Raw genomic sequence first — 12045 nt, forward strand, 5'->3', positions numbered from 1 at the left:
CAAGGTCTGAATCAGGATTGCTCTCAAAAGTGGTGCTTTTTAAGTTACTGCCTGAAAAGTAGAGACCAAGAATATATTCTTGGTGGTAGCACACTGTTAGGGAATAGTTTGACCCTGCTAATAGGGGCAGTCCCAGGAGACTGCACCCTGGAACAGCCTAGTCTCCTCAGAGATGGCACCCTGGAACAGCCTAGTCTCCTCAGAGACAGCACCCTGGAACAGCCTAGTCTCCTCCCCTTCCAGCTACTTTTCCTCATGTTAGCTGTTTGAAGAGGTGAGGAGATGCTTTCTGTCTAAATTCTGAGTTAGAGTTAACCCTGAGTAGACAACTCACTTGAATGTTTAAATGCCATTAAAGTTTCAGCCTTTTCAAAGGAAAATTCCCTTGTTGTTGTTTTAAAGTCTCGGTAGCTTTGCCTTAATATTTTCAAATCCTTAACATGATTCTTGTAATAAATTTAAGCACCATCCACTTACTGTGTCCACGTTATCTGCATTTGCAGATCTGTCTAATTGGCTGACTTTATGCTTTTTTACCACGGGGTTTTTGTGCCATCTCTTTCAGAGCAAGAAGTAGATAAAAAACTCCACATTTAATATTTGGAATACTATCTACCAGCGTGATAGTGCTACTGTTTTAACTTCTGAACACCCAAGCAGTGCAGAGGTGGTACTCTGATCAGATGTCAGTCACCTCTGCTTGTTTTACAGCAGGGGTAGTTTTGGTCTGAGTGTAGACTAAATGCATTGTTTGTTTTGATGCAGATGTTGGAGCAGATGTGCTGGATTTAGCGGAGACGATGGTTGCATCTGCAGACGGTCTAGTTTATGAGCCAGTAAGTTTGATTTATGTGGTTTTGAAGAGTATGCCCAAGAGTTACTGAACCTTGAACAAACTTTGGAGGTTTGCTCTTAGTTTATATCTCTCTTATTTCAAAAGTAATTCATAATTTCTGTCAGAAATTTCAGTGGAAGGCGGGGGAGAAAAGTTACATCTGGTGATCGAAACGAGATACTGCTAGCTTGTTGGACGGCCTCTGGTGTCTGTTACAGCCTTGTTCGTGGGCTACTTTCCTGATGATGCTTCACCAGTTGCTCGTTCTCCTTTGTATTTGCTTTCAGACCAGAAGTTTTTACTTTTTCTCCAGTTATTTGGGGCTTTTATGGCGTATGCTGCTTTCACTGAGCTGAAGTGTTAAAGTACCCGAGTTGTAGTTTTCTTCCGGCCGGGAGGGCAGCGTCTTTCCGAGGGGATCCCATCTACGTTTCCCTTTTCCTTCCTTTACCTTCCCGAGGCTTATGGAATGCTGGTGTTCTCCTGGTGCAGTCAGAGCCCAAGCTGTGCATAACAGTTGACTTACTGTGTATCACATAACAGTGAGTGTGCAGGTTAGCAGCGTGTAATCTGAACCAGCCCCCAAAAATACATGAGAGAGAGCACGCAGCCTGTCGGCGCTGCGGTCCTTACGCACACGCACACACGCTTTGGTTCTGTTCCTTATCAGTGGCAGTTGTGAGTTCTTCAGGCAAAATTGCCAAGTGACTCTGGAAGCAGTGTCGAGATCATTGAACAGCTAGGTTGAAGCAAGAAAACGCAGGCCCTGGCTAGTTTTGACTATCGAATGAACTTTAGTTTACAGGAGAAGGTCCTCTGTCTCTGCTGCACTTGTTTTCATCACTTTTGGGTGACTGATAAAACTCCTGTCAGAGATGACCTGAGGGAGGGACAGTTCATGTTTGCTCACGGATGTTCAGTCCACCATCCCTTGGCCCCTTGTACTTGGGCAGAGCACATGGCTGCTGGGATATGTGGCAGAGGAGCTATTCCATCCCACGGTGGCCAGACGACAGAGAGACAGGAAGAGGCCAGGGCAAGACACCGAAGTCCCCACACCAAAATGACTTATTTCGTGAAGTTTCTACAACCTTTCAAAATTGTACCATTAATAGGGTTCTGGGTTATAACATAGGAACCTGGTCTGATGGGAACAGTTTATATTGAAACCATAAAGTACTCCTAAAGTAGACATTTTGATAGAAAAATAATATTTCTTGCCATTCTAGTCCTTCCCTGACTTGTTTATATAAGAAGTTATGTTAAATTCAGATATCATTAACAGCATATTATAGTATGATCTGGAAATATTGGTAGACACTTTAACATTTACATTTTAGATTGTTGTATAGCCCTTGTGTGTGTAACTCTTATTTGTGTGTGCGTATGCATGTGTGTGCTCATTTACATGCGTGTACACGGCTGTGGAGACCCAAGTCTGCCTCTGGTGGCCTGTTGGGAAAGGCGCTGTCTACCGTGTTTTTGAGACAGTCTGTCAGGCCTGGAACTTACCCATTAGGCCTCGGCAACCCACCTGTCTGGCTTCAGTGCTAGGATTTCAGTGTGTCCTTTGTACATGGGGTCTGGAAATCAGTCAGTTCTTTGTGCTTACAAAGTAAGCACTTTCCCAGCCCGTCTTTACTTTCTGCCATTCATAATTGTGTTATTTTTGTCATTTTGCAGTGAGTCTTTGGGTTTCCTTTTCAACAAGGGTGTGGGGGCGTGTTCACCTGCACTTCCTGCAGGAGGAAGCTCTGCCAAGCTTGGGTTTCTCATTTCACCTTGGTGTTGTCTTTTTTTTACCCCCCTTTGAGTCTGTGCGGGAGTTTAGGTTAGCATTGCTTGAATGATTTTAAATCCTAGGATAGTGTTTTGTGATAGAGTGCCAGCTTGCATCTGTTTCTGTAAATGTCAGTAACTGTTAACAAGAAGATACTATGATTAGAAAACTTCATACCATTTTTGAATAAAGCATACTTTTTAGTAACACTGTAAGTTTATGCTTCTTGTTCAAAGAGAAAAAAAAAATTAATAATGTATAAAAGCCAGTCCTGGTGATGGTGTTTTCTTCTGTTGCAGGCAACGTTTGATCTTTCACCTCAGCAGAGAGAGTGGCAGAGGTAATGCCTGAGTGTCCTCAAGATCACACTTGTCCACTGCAAAGTAGTCACACATTAAAATACTTAGCATCAGTAGTCTTTACAACTTTAAAACCAGATCTGAGGAAAGTCATATATATAGTATATTTTGAATCATAAGTAAACTTTGGTTTTTATTTAAACATTTGTTAACTATTTAAAAAATTTTAACTGTAAAAGTAATATATGAGCATTGTCTCCAAGTTCAACTCTAGCTTGGGCTGTGTAGCAAATTCCAGACCAGCCTGGGTTAATTATTGAAAAACAGTTTATTTTGACCTGAACATCATAAAGGGGAAGGAGAACCTCCTCGTTCTGTGAACTAGTAAAACCCACTAGTGACGGCAACCTGGTGTCTTTCTAGACGTTTTCTGTCCTTAGAGATGATTTTTTTATACTTGTAAATAGTTACCTGTTACTTTTTGGAATGCAGATAGGATTATTCCCAGCATTTGTTCTATAATTTACTCTTTTTACCTAGCATGAGATTTCTGGTATTTTAGTATATGTGAAAGACCATGTTAAATGAGTGGCCAGACCTTTTAAAATTTTTGACGATTTGATGTTGAAAATCAGTATTGTTTATTTTTATGTTGGTTTATTTTTAAGACAGAATCTCCTGTAGCCCCAGGCCTGGCCTCAATCCCACAAGCTCCACCTGCCTGTGTCTGGAATTAAAAGCTTGCAGCACCATGTCAGGCACTTTCATTTTAATGAACGTTTCTTCAGGAATTGGTTGAATATCTTTATGGGTTTCCTTTTTTGTGTGAACCTGCTTGGCCATGCTGAATGCTCACTTTTGAATGTTTTCCTTAGATCTTTGGAAGCTTTTGCATATTTAAGAAATCATGTCTTTGTTATAAGTGCTTTCTTTACCCCTTTACATTTCCAAAATGGCTTATACTTGTGCTTACCTGGTCTCAGATCATTATTAAAAACTACATGGACATTTTTTGAGGTGTTTTGCTTTCTATTCCCTAGAACAATTCAGGGGTCTTTTTAACCTCCAGTTTTCCTAATTGGAAGAATTTTAATATGAAAATTAAACTTGAATGTGATTGAACAAAGTAGTGAGTACTGGGTATTTCTGGCTTCTAGCACGTGTAGTAGAAAGCTCTGTCTAAAGTGAAAGCCAGGTGTGTGGTGCATGTCTGTAATCTTTCAGCACTTAGTAGGTTAGGGCAGGAGGACTAAGTAGTGAGCCCTGCCTCCAGAAGTTTAAAAACAAGAAACCCAAATCAAAACACAGCAGTATTAAAGTGAGATGCCTTTTTTTAAAATTTTTATTTCTATGTGTGTCTGTCACTGTGTATGCCAAACGTGTGCAGGTGCCACAGAGGTCAGAAGAGCATGGCAAATCCCCTAGAGCTGGAGCTACAGGTAGTTGTGAATCACCCGCTGTGGGTGCTGGGAACTAAACTCTGATCCTGTGGTAGAGCTGCTTCATCTCTCCAGCCCTGAGATGCTACCTTTTATCTAGAATTCTATTCAGTATTTAAGATAGTAATTATTGGGAATAGAGGTTGTTTATTTGGATGATAATACCTGAGTTTTCTACTTACCTTCATGTATAGAATGTAGACTTGACTCTCACGGGCACGTCCAGGAAGAACACACCTTGTTTCATCAAGTTCTTTTCCAGCTGCCAAACATAAAAGTTGGACTCCGGGAACTAAAGAGACATAAATGTGACTTCTGTTGCGCTTGGCTCCAAAGATTTTAAGACTTTGGACAAATAAATATGAAGACAAGATCTGTCTTCTAGAAACTTCTTAATTACCGTTTTCATTTTTTTTTTCCTTGAATAGAAAAGTTCAAACCCTGGACACAGTCTTTTAGGATTTCTGCCTTTTCTTTCTAGTTTTAAAGCTTATTCTAAACTAAGTAAAGTTGATTTGTGATTTTAACAAAACAGGCCTGTCTCTCCAGAGTTCTGGATGGATGGTACACACATATTTTTGTCTCTGGTTTGCATTTCTACAAAGTACTTGACCATTGTGACATTTGGTGTACTGTCAGGTTCTCATCTGCATTTTTAAGTTCCTATATTTGTGTGTATGTTTTTCTAATATAAAGTGTATGTGAATGTGTATACACAGAATGCACTCTTTTTTAAAGAGTAGTTATAAATTGACCACAGAGTTCTGTGAGTGGAAAGCACCAAGGTCCCGTGCACCCTGCCTTTACTCCCTTTATCGGCACCACACCCACTGTGGCTTACCTGCCGTTACGGATGCACCCGCATGGCACATCATTACTCAAGGTCCACAGCTCACCTCGAGCCCCCCTCCTGGTGCTGTGCTTTTCTGAGTGGATTGACAGTTGTGCAGTGGCTTCTAGCCTCCGTTACCACAGCACTAAGCAGCTTCACTGCTCTAAGGGTTCTGTGTTCGCCTGCTCACCCTGCCTACCTTCTGAACAATCTTTATGCTTGCTGAGTTTGGACTTTTCTATATATGACTGGAGATGTTACTCATTAAGACAGTGAAATGGGAGACACCGTGTGTGCACTGCTCCTTAAATGTGCTGTGTGGGGTCCTGTGCTGTGTGGGGTCCTGTGCTTTGTGGGATCCTGTGCTATGTGGGGTCCTGTGCTGTGTGGGGTCCTGTGCTTTGTGTGGTCCTGTGCCGTGTGGGGTCCTGTGCCGTGCGGGGTCCTGTGTGGGGTTCTGTTTTCTAAGTGTCTGAAGACTGGTGCTCTGTGTAAATGATCCTGTAGAGTTCGGTTCAGGTCCCTCAAGAGAGGACACCAGGTAGTAGGCAGGGTGGCCCCCGCCCCAGTCTGCAGTGAGAGCCAGGTTTCTAGCTGGATAATCTATGAGCTCAAGTCCATCAGTTCTGCTGGATGGCCTTATTTAGCTTGTGTGTTATATCTGCATTGATTTTAGTGCTTGACAAGAGGTAAGAATTTTGGACTTTGTGTGAAAGGTGAGCTTAGACACCCAGGGCAGCAGCAGTTCCCTTGTAATGGCTCCGGATGCTGCCCACCACGGTAGAATTCTGCAGGTCCTGGCGGCCCAGCGATTGGTTTCCTGAGAAGAGGTGGTGGGCTTCTTTTGGAACATGACCCTGTAGCAAGTGCACTGGACAAACCTTGGCCCTTGGCCTCCTACTCCTCTGTTGCCTTTAGGATGCTGCAGCTGATTCAGAGTAGACTGCAAGAAGAGCACTCGCTTCAAGATGTGATTTTCAAAAGTGCTTTTAAAAGCACATCAACGGCACTGCCACCGAGGTGAGAGGGGCTTCGAAGCGTCATCGGCTTATTTACCGGAATTTACTCTAATAGTTTCAGTATGGGTTTACTTTCCTTTCTTTGAAATTATTTGGCACCTGAAGTTGTCCTTCACTCTTAAATTCTAGCCTATGATTTTGATCAGGGCTGCCACAGACATACTGCTTTTATTATCATTAAGGTAATTGACATTTTTTATGTGTGGTGTATCTCCTTTAAAATTGTACAAATTATACTACATATATTTTAGTTAAAAATTTTTCATTTCTTATAAATCAGAATAGGTAATGGGGATTATAATCATGAAAATAATTTTTTAAGCCTTAATTAAAAAAAATTATTTGTATAGATTTTGCCTTCACGTGTGTATGTGCACCTTGTGTGTGTCTGTGCCTAAGAAGCCAGAAGGCATTGGATCCCCTGATACTGGAGTTATAGTTGTGGGCCACCATGTGGGTGTTGGGAACTGAACACGGGTCCTCTGGAATGGCAGGAAGTGCTCCTAACCACTGACCCATTTCTCTAGCCCCCATGAAAATAATTCTTCAAATTCAAAAATACCAAGAACAAAATCTGTTTGTACTTGGGTTGGATACCTTTCCCTGTGTCCCTGTTCCTGTCGTTCCTGTCCAGCTTCCACTGCAGGGCCAGAAAGAGATGGGAGGGTGTTTCTGTTGACTTTGTCTTTGGTTTTTATATTTCTTCTGCTATTGAATTTAGCCCTCTGGGAAGACTCGAAGACATTTAGGACATTAGCTAAAACTATCTTTAGGGACCTTCCCTGTGTAGTTTTCATACCCTGCATGGTAACTGTGCTGAATGTGTTTTAAGACCTTGCACCGTGTCTTGCTTTACAGGGAAGATGATTCATCACTGTCTCCAGATGCTTGCAGAATTCATGGTCATCTGTATGTCAATAAAGTAGCAGGAAATTTTCACATAACTGTGGGCAAGTATGTTCTTTTCATTTCCTGAAAATACCTTAGACATGGCTGGAGCATATTTAAGTTACATCCTTTCCTAACCAGATAGTGTCTTCTAGGCAACCACAAAGGAGCACGTCAAATGTCTGTCTGCGTTTAGCCTCTTGAGACACTCAGCATGTCTCAGGATGAGAAGAAGACCATTGGCTTAAATCTATCTCAGACCAAGTCATGAGTCTGCGTTTTATGTGTTAAATGATTTGCAGGTAAATAGGAATTAAAGCCTTTTACCTGGTACCTTTTAGGAACCAGAGTGCTCTTAAACGTCATGGATGTGCTCCTTGTTGTGGGTTCTGGTTTGTTTAGCCTTTTGGTAGTTCTTATCAAAATGCAGTCCCTGATTGATTCTAGAAACAATATTTTGATAAAGTTTAAAACTATTAGTGCCTAGAATAAAATTAAATTGGATAAAAGTTAAAGAAAAATATCAGAGCACTTATTTTCCTGTGTATCATCCAACATAGTGACTTTCACATGATGGGCATGGTGGCATGGCAGATCTCACCCCCCTTCCTTTTTTTCCCTGGAGAGCTAATGTGCTCTTCTGTGTCCCTGTCATTTCGTGAGTATCTGCTGTGTGCAGAGTACAAAAACAGAGACTTTTTACTCTTACCGATGTCTTGCAAGAAAAACTTTGAACAGTGAGTATGCTGATAATTATTTGATTGTAGTTGTATTGAGCTTTTTACTCTTACCGATGTCTTGCAAGAAAACTTAAACTTTGAACAGTGAGTATGCTGATAATTATTTGATTGTAGTTGTATTGAGGCTAAAGGAAATTCGTGGCTGATAAGAAAGTTTGTATGACTGAGTCTACAGGACAGAGGCTTTATGAGGAAAACCTTAGAACAGTGTGGGGAGTTAGGAACTTCTAAAGTGAGGCGGGGCCTGTAAGAAAAGAACAGGCTCTGAGGGCAGTCTGTTAGTGGAGATAGCATTAGACTTTGATCAAGACCAGTGCTTGTGATAATGAGATCAGACTTTGTTTTTCCTGTGCTGTGCTTCTCTCTCCAAATTCAGATTGTGTTGTTTGGTCGCTGTTTCCAGGGCGCCTTGCCCACCTGCAGTCTGGTCCTGAGGATTTGAAGCCTCTGGGTACCATGGAGGCAGCCCCTAATAGTTGACTCATAGAAACTGAGAAGGTTCATTACAGCTTTGTGTGCAGACAGCCCCCTAGGCTGTGTGGGGAGCTGTTTGTGAGCTTCTGTAATGCAGCCTGCATTTTATTTATTTATTTTTGGCTTTTTTTCCAATTTAATTCTCTCACTAGGTGAGCACTACAAATAGCAGACCCAGAAGGGAAGTGTGTGTTTGTGTTGTAGGAACTCAGCAGACCACCCTATTTTTGGTGTCAGGTTTGTCAGGTTCAGTGTTGATCATCCTGCTTGTCAATGCTAGTCCCAACTCTTATGTGCGAGGGTTCCAGGGTCCCTTCACCATACAGACACCACAGGCACACCGCAGGGCACAGGGAAGGGGCAGACACTTGGCACTTACGTGTACAGTTGTCACCAGATCAGACGTGTGTGGCCCCTTGTAGAACGAGTGCCATTTCTGTTGACGAGGTGACTGATGAACACTGAGCTGCACAGGTTAGGGACTCCTCTTAGCGGCTAGTGTGTGTGCACAGGTCTAGTTGTCTAGGATGTGCATGTGCGGCCGAACTTGAGTATTTCCTGGCTGTGCTTCACAAATGCCAGTAGCAGCCCTCCCTGTGAGTAACTGTCACAACCACAACTGTCTTCCCAACCCGCCAGTGTTGAGAATAGTTCTTCTCCAGTGTAACCTTACCATCCAAGCGATGGAAGACACAGTATGCCCAAAGAGAAACCAGAAGATCAAAGAGTTTAAACATGTGGCATCAATACTAGGATGACTTAACTTGATTTTTGTCTGTTTTTGAAGGGAGATGCTTGCTTATAATTAATTCATAAAATTTCAGTTTATGGTTTTTAACCAAAAAGGGAAAGAAGATATAATTTCAGACAATTCTTAGTTTCTCTCAGAAGAAAACTCTGGGTTGTGAGAGATTATTGAAGTCAAATACAGTGGTATAATTGGATTATTCAGAAAAGTTCCTGTCTTAAGTTTGAGGCCTACTGAAGGGTGCTGTTGGAGTGAGCTCTGCAGCAGTTTCTGAGTAGAGTCCTGAGGCCACACTTCACTTAGCACAGGCCGTGTTGCCGGAATCCGCTGGCAGGCATTCTGGTGAAGGGAGGGGGCTTCACTTTGGGCCTAATAGATTTCCATTACATTCCCACTTTTTATTAAGTGCCTGTTGTGCCAGATACATGGAGAACAAATTAAGCATGGGTTAAGACCTACTGGGACACTCAGGCTTGTCATTGACATTGTTACTGGTCAGGAAGGATGTGTACCTCATGGAAGTCTTACTGTCAGTGTCTGCCAGAATGCGGAACTGGGTAAAGCACAAATGAGGGGTGACTTGTAGAACATTTTAACTTTGTATTTTCTAAGTCAAGAAGTGGGAAAAGTAGTTATTCTCAATAATATTAAAGGAATTGAAAAGCAGGTTAAACGTGAGGGTCAACAGTGTTGACAGAATGGGGCACATCACAGGTGTGCGGATGGCAGCCTAGGTTCCAGATCCTACCCATGCCCACTGCTTGTTTCTGTACGGCTCTTGAGACACACGTGGAAGCCGGGTTTGCGATCACAAGGGAGTTTCAGTGAAAGCAGCCGTGTTGTTTGTGTGTGCAGGGCTGCTGCTGCACTGTGGTGTCAGACTTGGAAATGGACTCAAGACTCTGAGGGTCTCATTGCCTTGTGCTGCTGTTGGTGCACTACAGGCATGTGTCATTCTTGTTGCTATGCACTTACCGTGTTACCATGTAAAACTAACTTCCTTAGAGATGCAGGTTCCAGCTGCCCTCCTCTTAAATCAGGGCGAGCCTGGCTGCAGAGCACTGGTCATGGTGGAGTGCCTCTAACTGCTGAAAGAATGCAGCGTGTGAGTGATGTTAGCAGACTTGGCACCCAGCCCAGACTCCCAACTCAGAAAGCAGTGGCCAGAAAAATTAGAAAGCTTAGTGTAAAATGCTTAGTTGAATTTTCTCAAAAATAAAATGTGAAAACGAAGTTACTGTCAAAATAACTTTTGTGTGTGTCATTGGTGAGCCAAGCAAGAAAGATGATGTAAGTTACTGAAATCTGATTGCTGCAGTTGCAGAAGTGTGTTTAGAGGAGGTAAATGGGCTTTAGGCTATAAGCGTTCAGTGAGGAAGCTCCACCAGCTGAGGACAGTTGAGAACAGTGTCCAGTGGTCAGTTCAGAAGCAAAATGGGTCTAGCTGGACACGGTGGTGCGCACTTTAAATCCCAGCACTCTAGAGGCAGAGGCAGGTCTCTCTCTGAGTTTGAGGCCAGCCTTATCCACATAGTGAGTTCCAGACCATCCTGGGCTACATAGCGAGACTCTGTGGGTGTGTGAGGGGTGCAGGGGGTACTGGAGAGACGAGCTCAGCATTAAGAGCACTTGCCCTTCCAGAGGACCTGGGTTCAGTTCCAAATACTACATAGGACAGCTCACAACCATCTGTAACTCCAGCTCTAGGGATCCAAGGCCTCTTCTGCCCTCTCAGGGCACCTGCACTCATACAAGTTCATACACACAGAAACACACAGGCACATAATCAGAAATAAACTAAATTTTAAAAAGGCAAGCCAGGTGACTGGGGGCTTCCTGAGGTCTTGGTAAGTGCATCCACGCCACCACTACTGCTCGCTGTGGATTGGTTTGAGGGAGACTTCCTAAGTTTAAAATGATCACAGAATTAGTGCTTGTAAATAGCATGGATTCCAGGTGCCTCAGTGAAACCTGCTGAAATGTGATATGATTAGTGAGCAGTACATGTGTAGCAAATAGTTCTCAAACCTTGTGAAAATGTATTACAGCCAGCAGTTAGCCACTGTTTAGAAGCTGCGCTTTGCAGAAAATACTCCAGTGTGTCATGTAGGAAATTAAGTTTTGTGCACACTTGGTAAAATGTTTCTTAATAAATTTAACCCTAAATTTTAAGGTGAAATGGTATTTGTATGAAGCTAGAGTTGTGACCAGATGGCTTCATTAGTGGCTGTGTGAGGGGTTCCATCGGCCTTTGAGACTTAAGCAACTTGATCTGGGAACCAAGGTCTCCGTTTGTACATCTGACACGTTTCTGCTTACTCTGGCTCCAGGTGCTTCCCAGCACAAGCGCAAAGGGAGTTTCCAAAGTCCATGAATGGTGTGATCATGGGAGTTCTGCCTTAAGTTGGGAATTCACTGTGATACAATGACATGCAGTCTATGAAGAGAGGATTCTATCTGTGTTCTAGAAGTGTCTTCCAAGGAACAAATAGACTCAGTTGAAGCATGCATATGAATTTGTGCTTTCAAAGATGAAATATGCAGTAGACGTGCTTGAGATTGGTTTTGAAAGTAGGAACACTGACTTTAAGCAAAATGCAGTTTCCCTGAAAGGCACTTATGTTACAGGAGATAGAGCTCATTTATTAGGACTTTGTGTTTTGTCAGTTGTATGTGAAACGGTGACTGCATAATACCCTTGACTTCGAATCTTGCCGCAGAAGCTTAAAACTCTTCCCCCTTGGCCCTGACAGCCCTCGGCCTGTTGCCCTCTGAGGTGATGGGCCTTGTCTGCTCCACTAGGCCAGTGCTCTGCTCCTCCTCCAGGGAACAGCCTGCTGGGACACAGGCAGCGACCTCTTGGTTATACCTGTTGTTTTCTTCTTTCAGGGCGATCCCACATCCTCGAGGGCATGCACATTTGGCAGCACTTGTCAACCATGACTGTGAGCAATTTCTCTCTTAAATTTTGTTTCAGTGTTGAAAAGTTTT

At 42.9% G+C, this 12045-nt stretch overlaps 1 protein-coding gene across 6 annotated transcripts in view; it reads left to right on the forward strand.

Moving 5' to 3' along the window:
- The window catches only part of Ergic2 (ERGIC and golgi 2), a 31941-nt gene that overhangs the window by 12050 nt on the left and 7846 nt on the right, over positions 1-12045 (forward strand). For all 6 annotated transcript variants that reach the window (XM_008837619.3, XM_008837617.3, XM_008837615.3 and 3 more), the window contains 5 exons: positions 766-836; positions 2915-2955; positions 6104-6205; positions 7063-7158; positions 11944-11999. In XM_008837619.3, coding sequence (XP_008835841.1) covers positions 766-836; positions 2915-2955; positions 6104-6205; positions 7063-7158; positions 11944-11999 — 366 coding nt within the window. The remainder of the gene's footprint in view (positions 1-765; positions 837-2914; positions 2956-6103; positions 6206-7062; positions 7159-11943; positions 12000-12045) is intronic.

This window comes from Nannospalax galili, unplaced genomic scaffold (genome assembly GCF_000622305.1).
Source record: "Nannospalax galili isolate Female #2095 unplaced genomic scaffold, S.galili_v1.0 scaffold638, whole genome shotgun sequence".
Taxonomy (NCBI): domain Eukaryota; kingdom Metazoa; phylum Chordata; class Mammalia; order Rodentia; family Spalacidae; genus Nannospalax; species Nannospalax galili.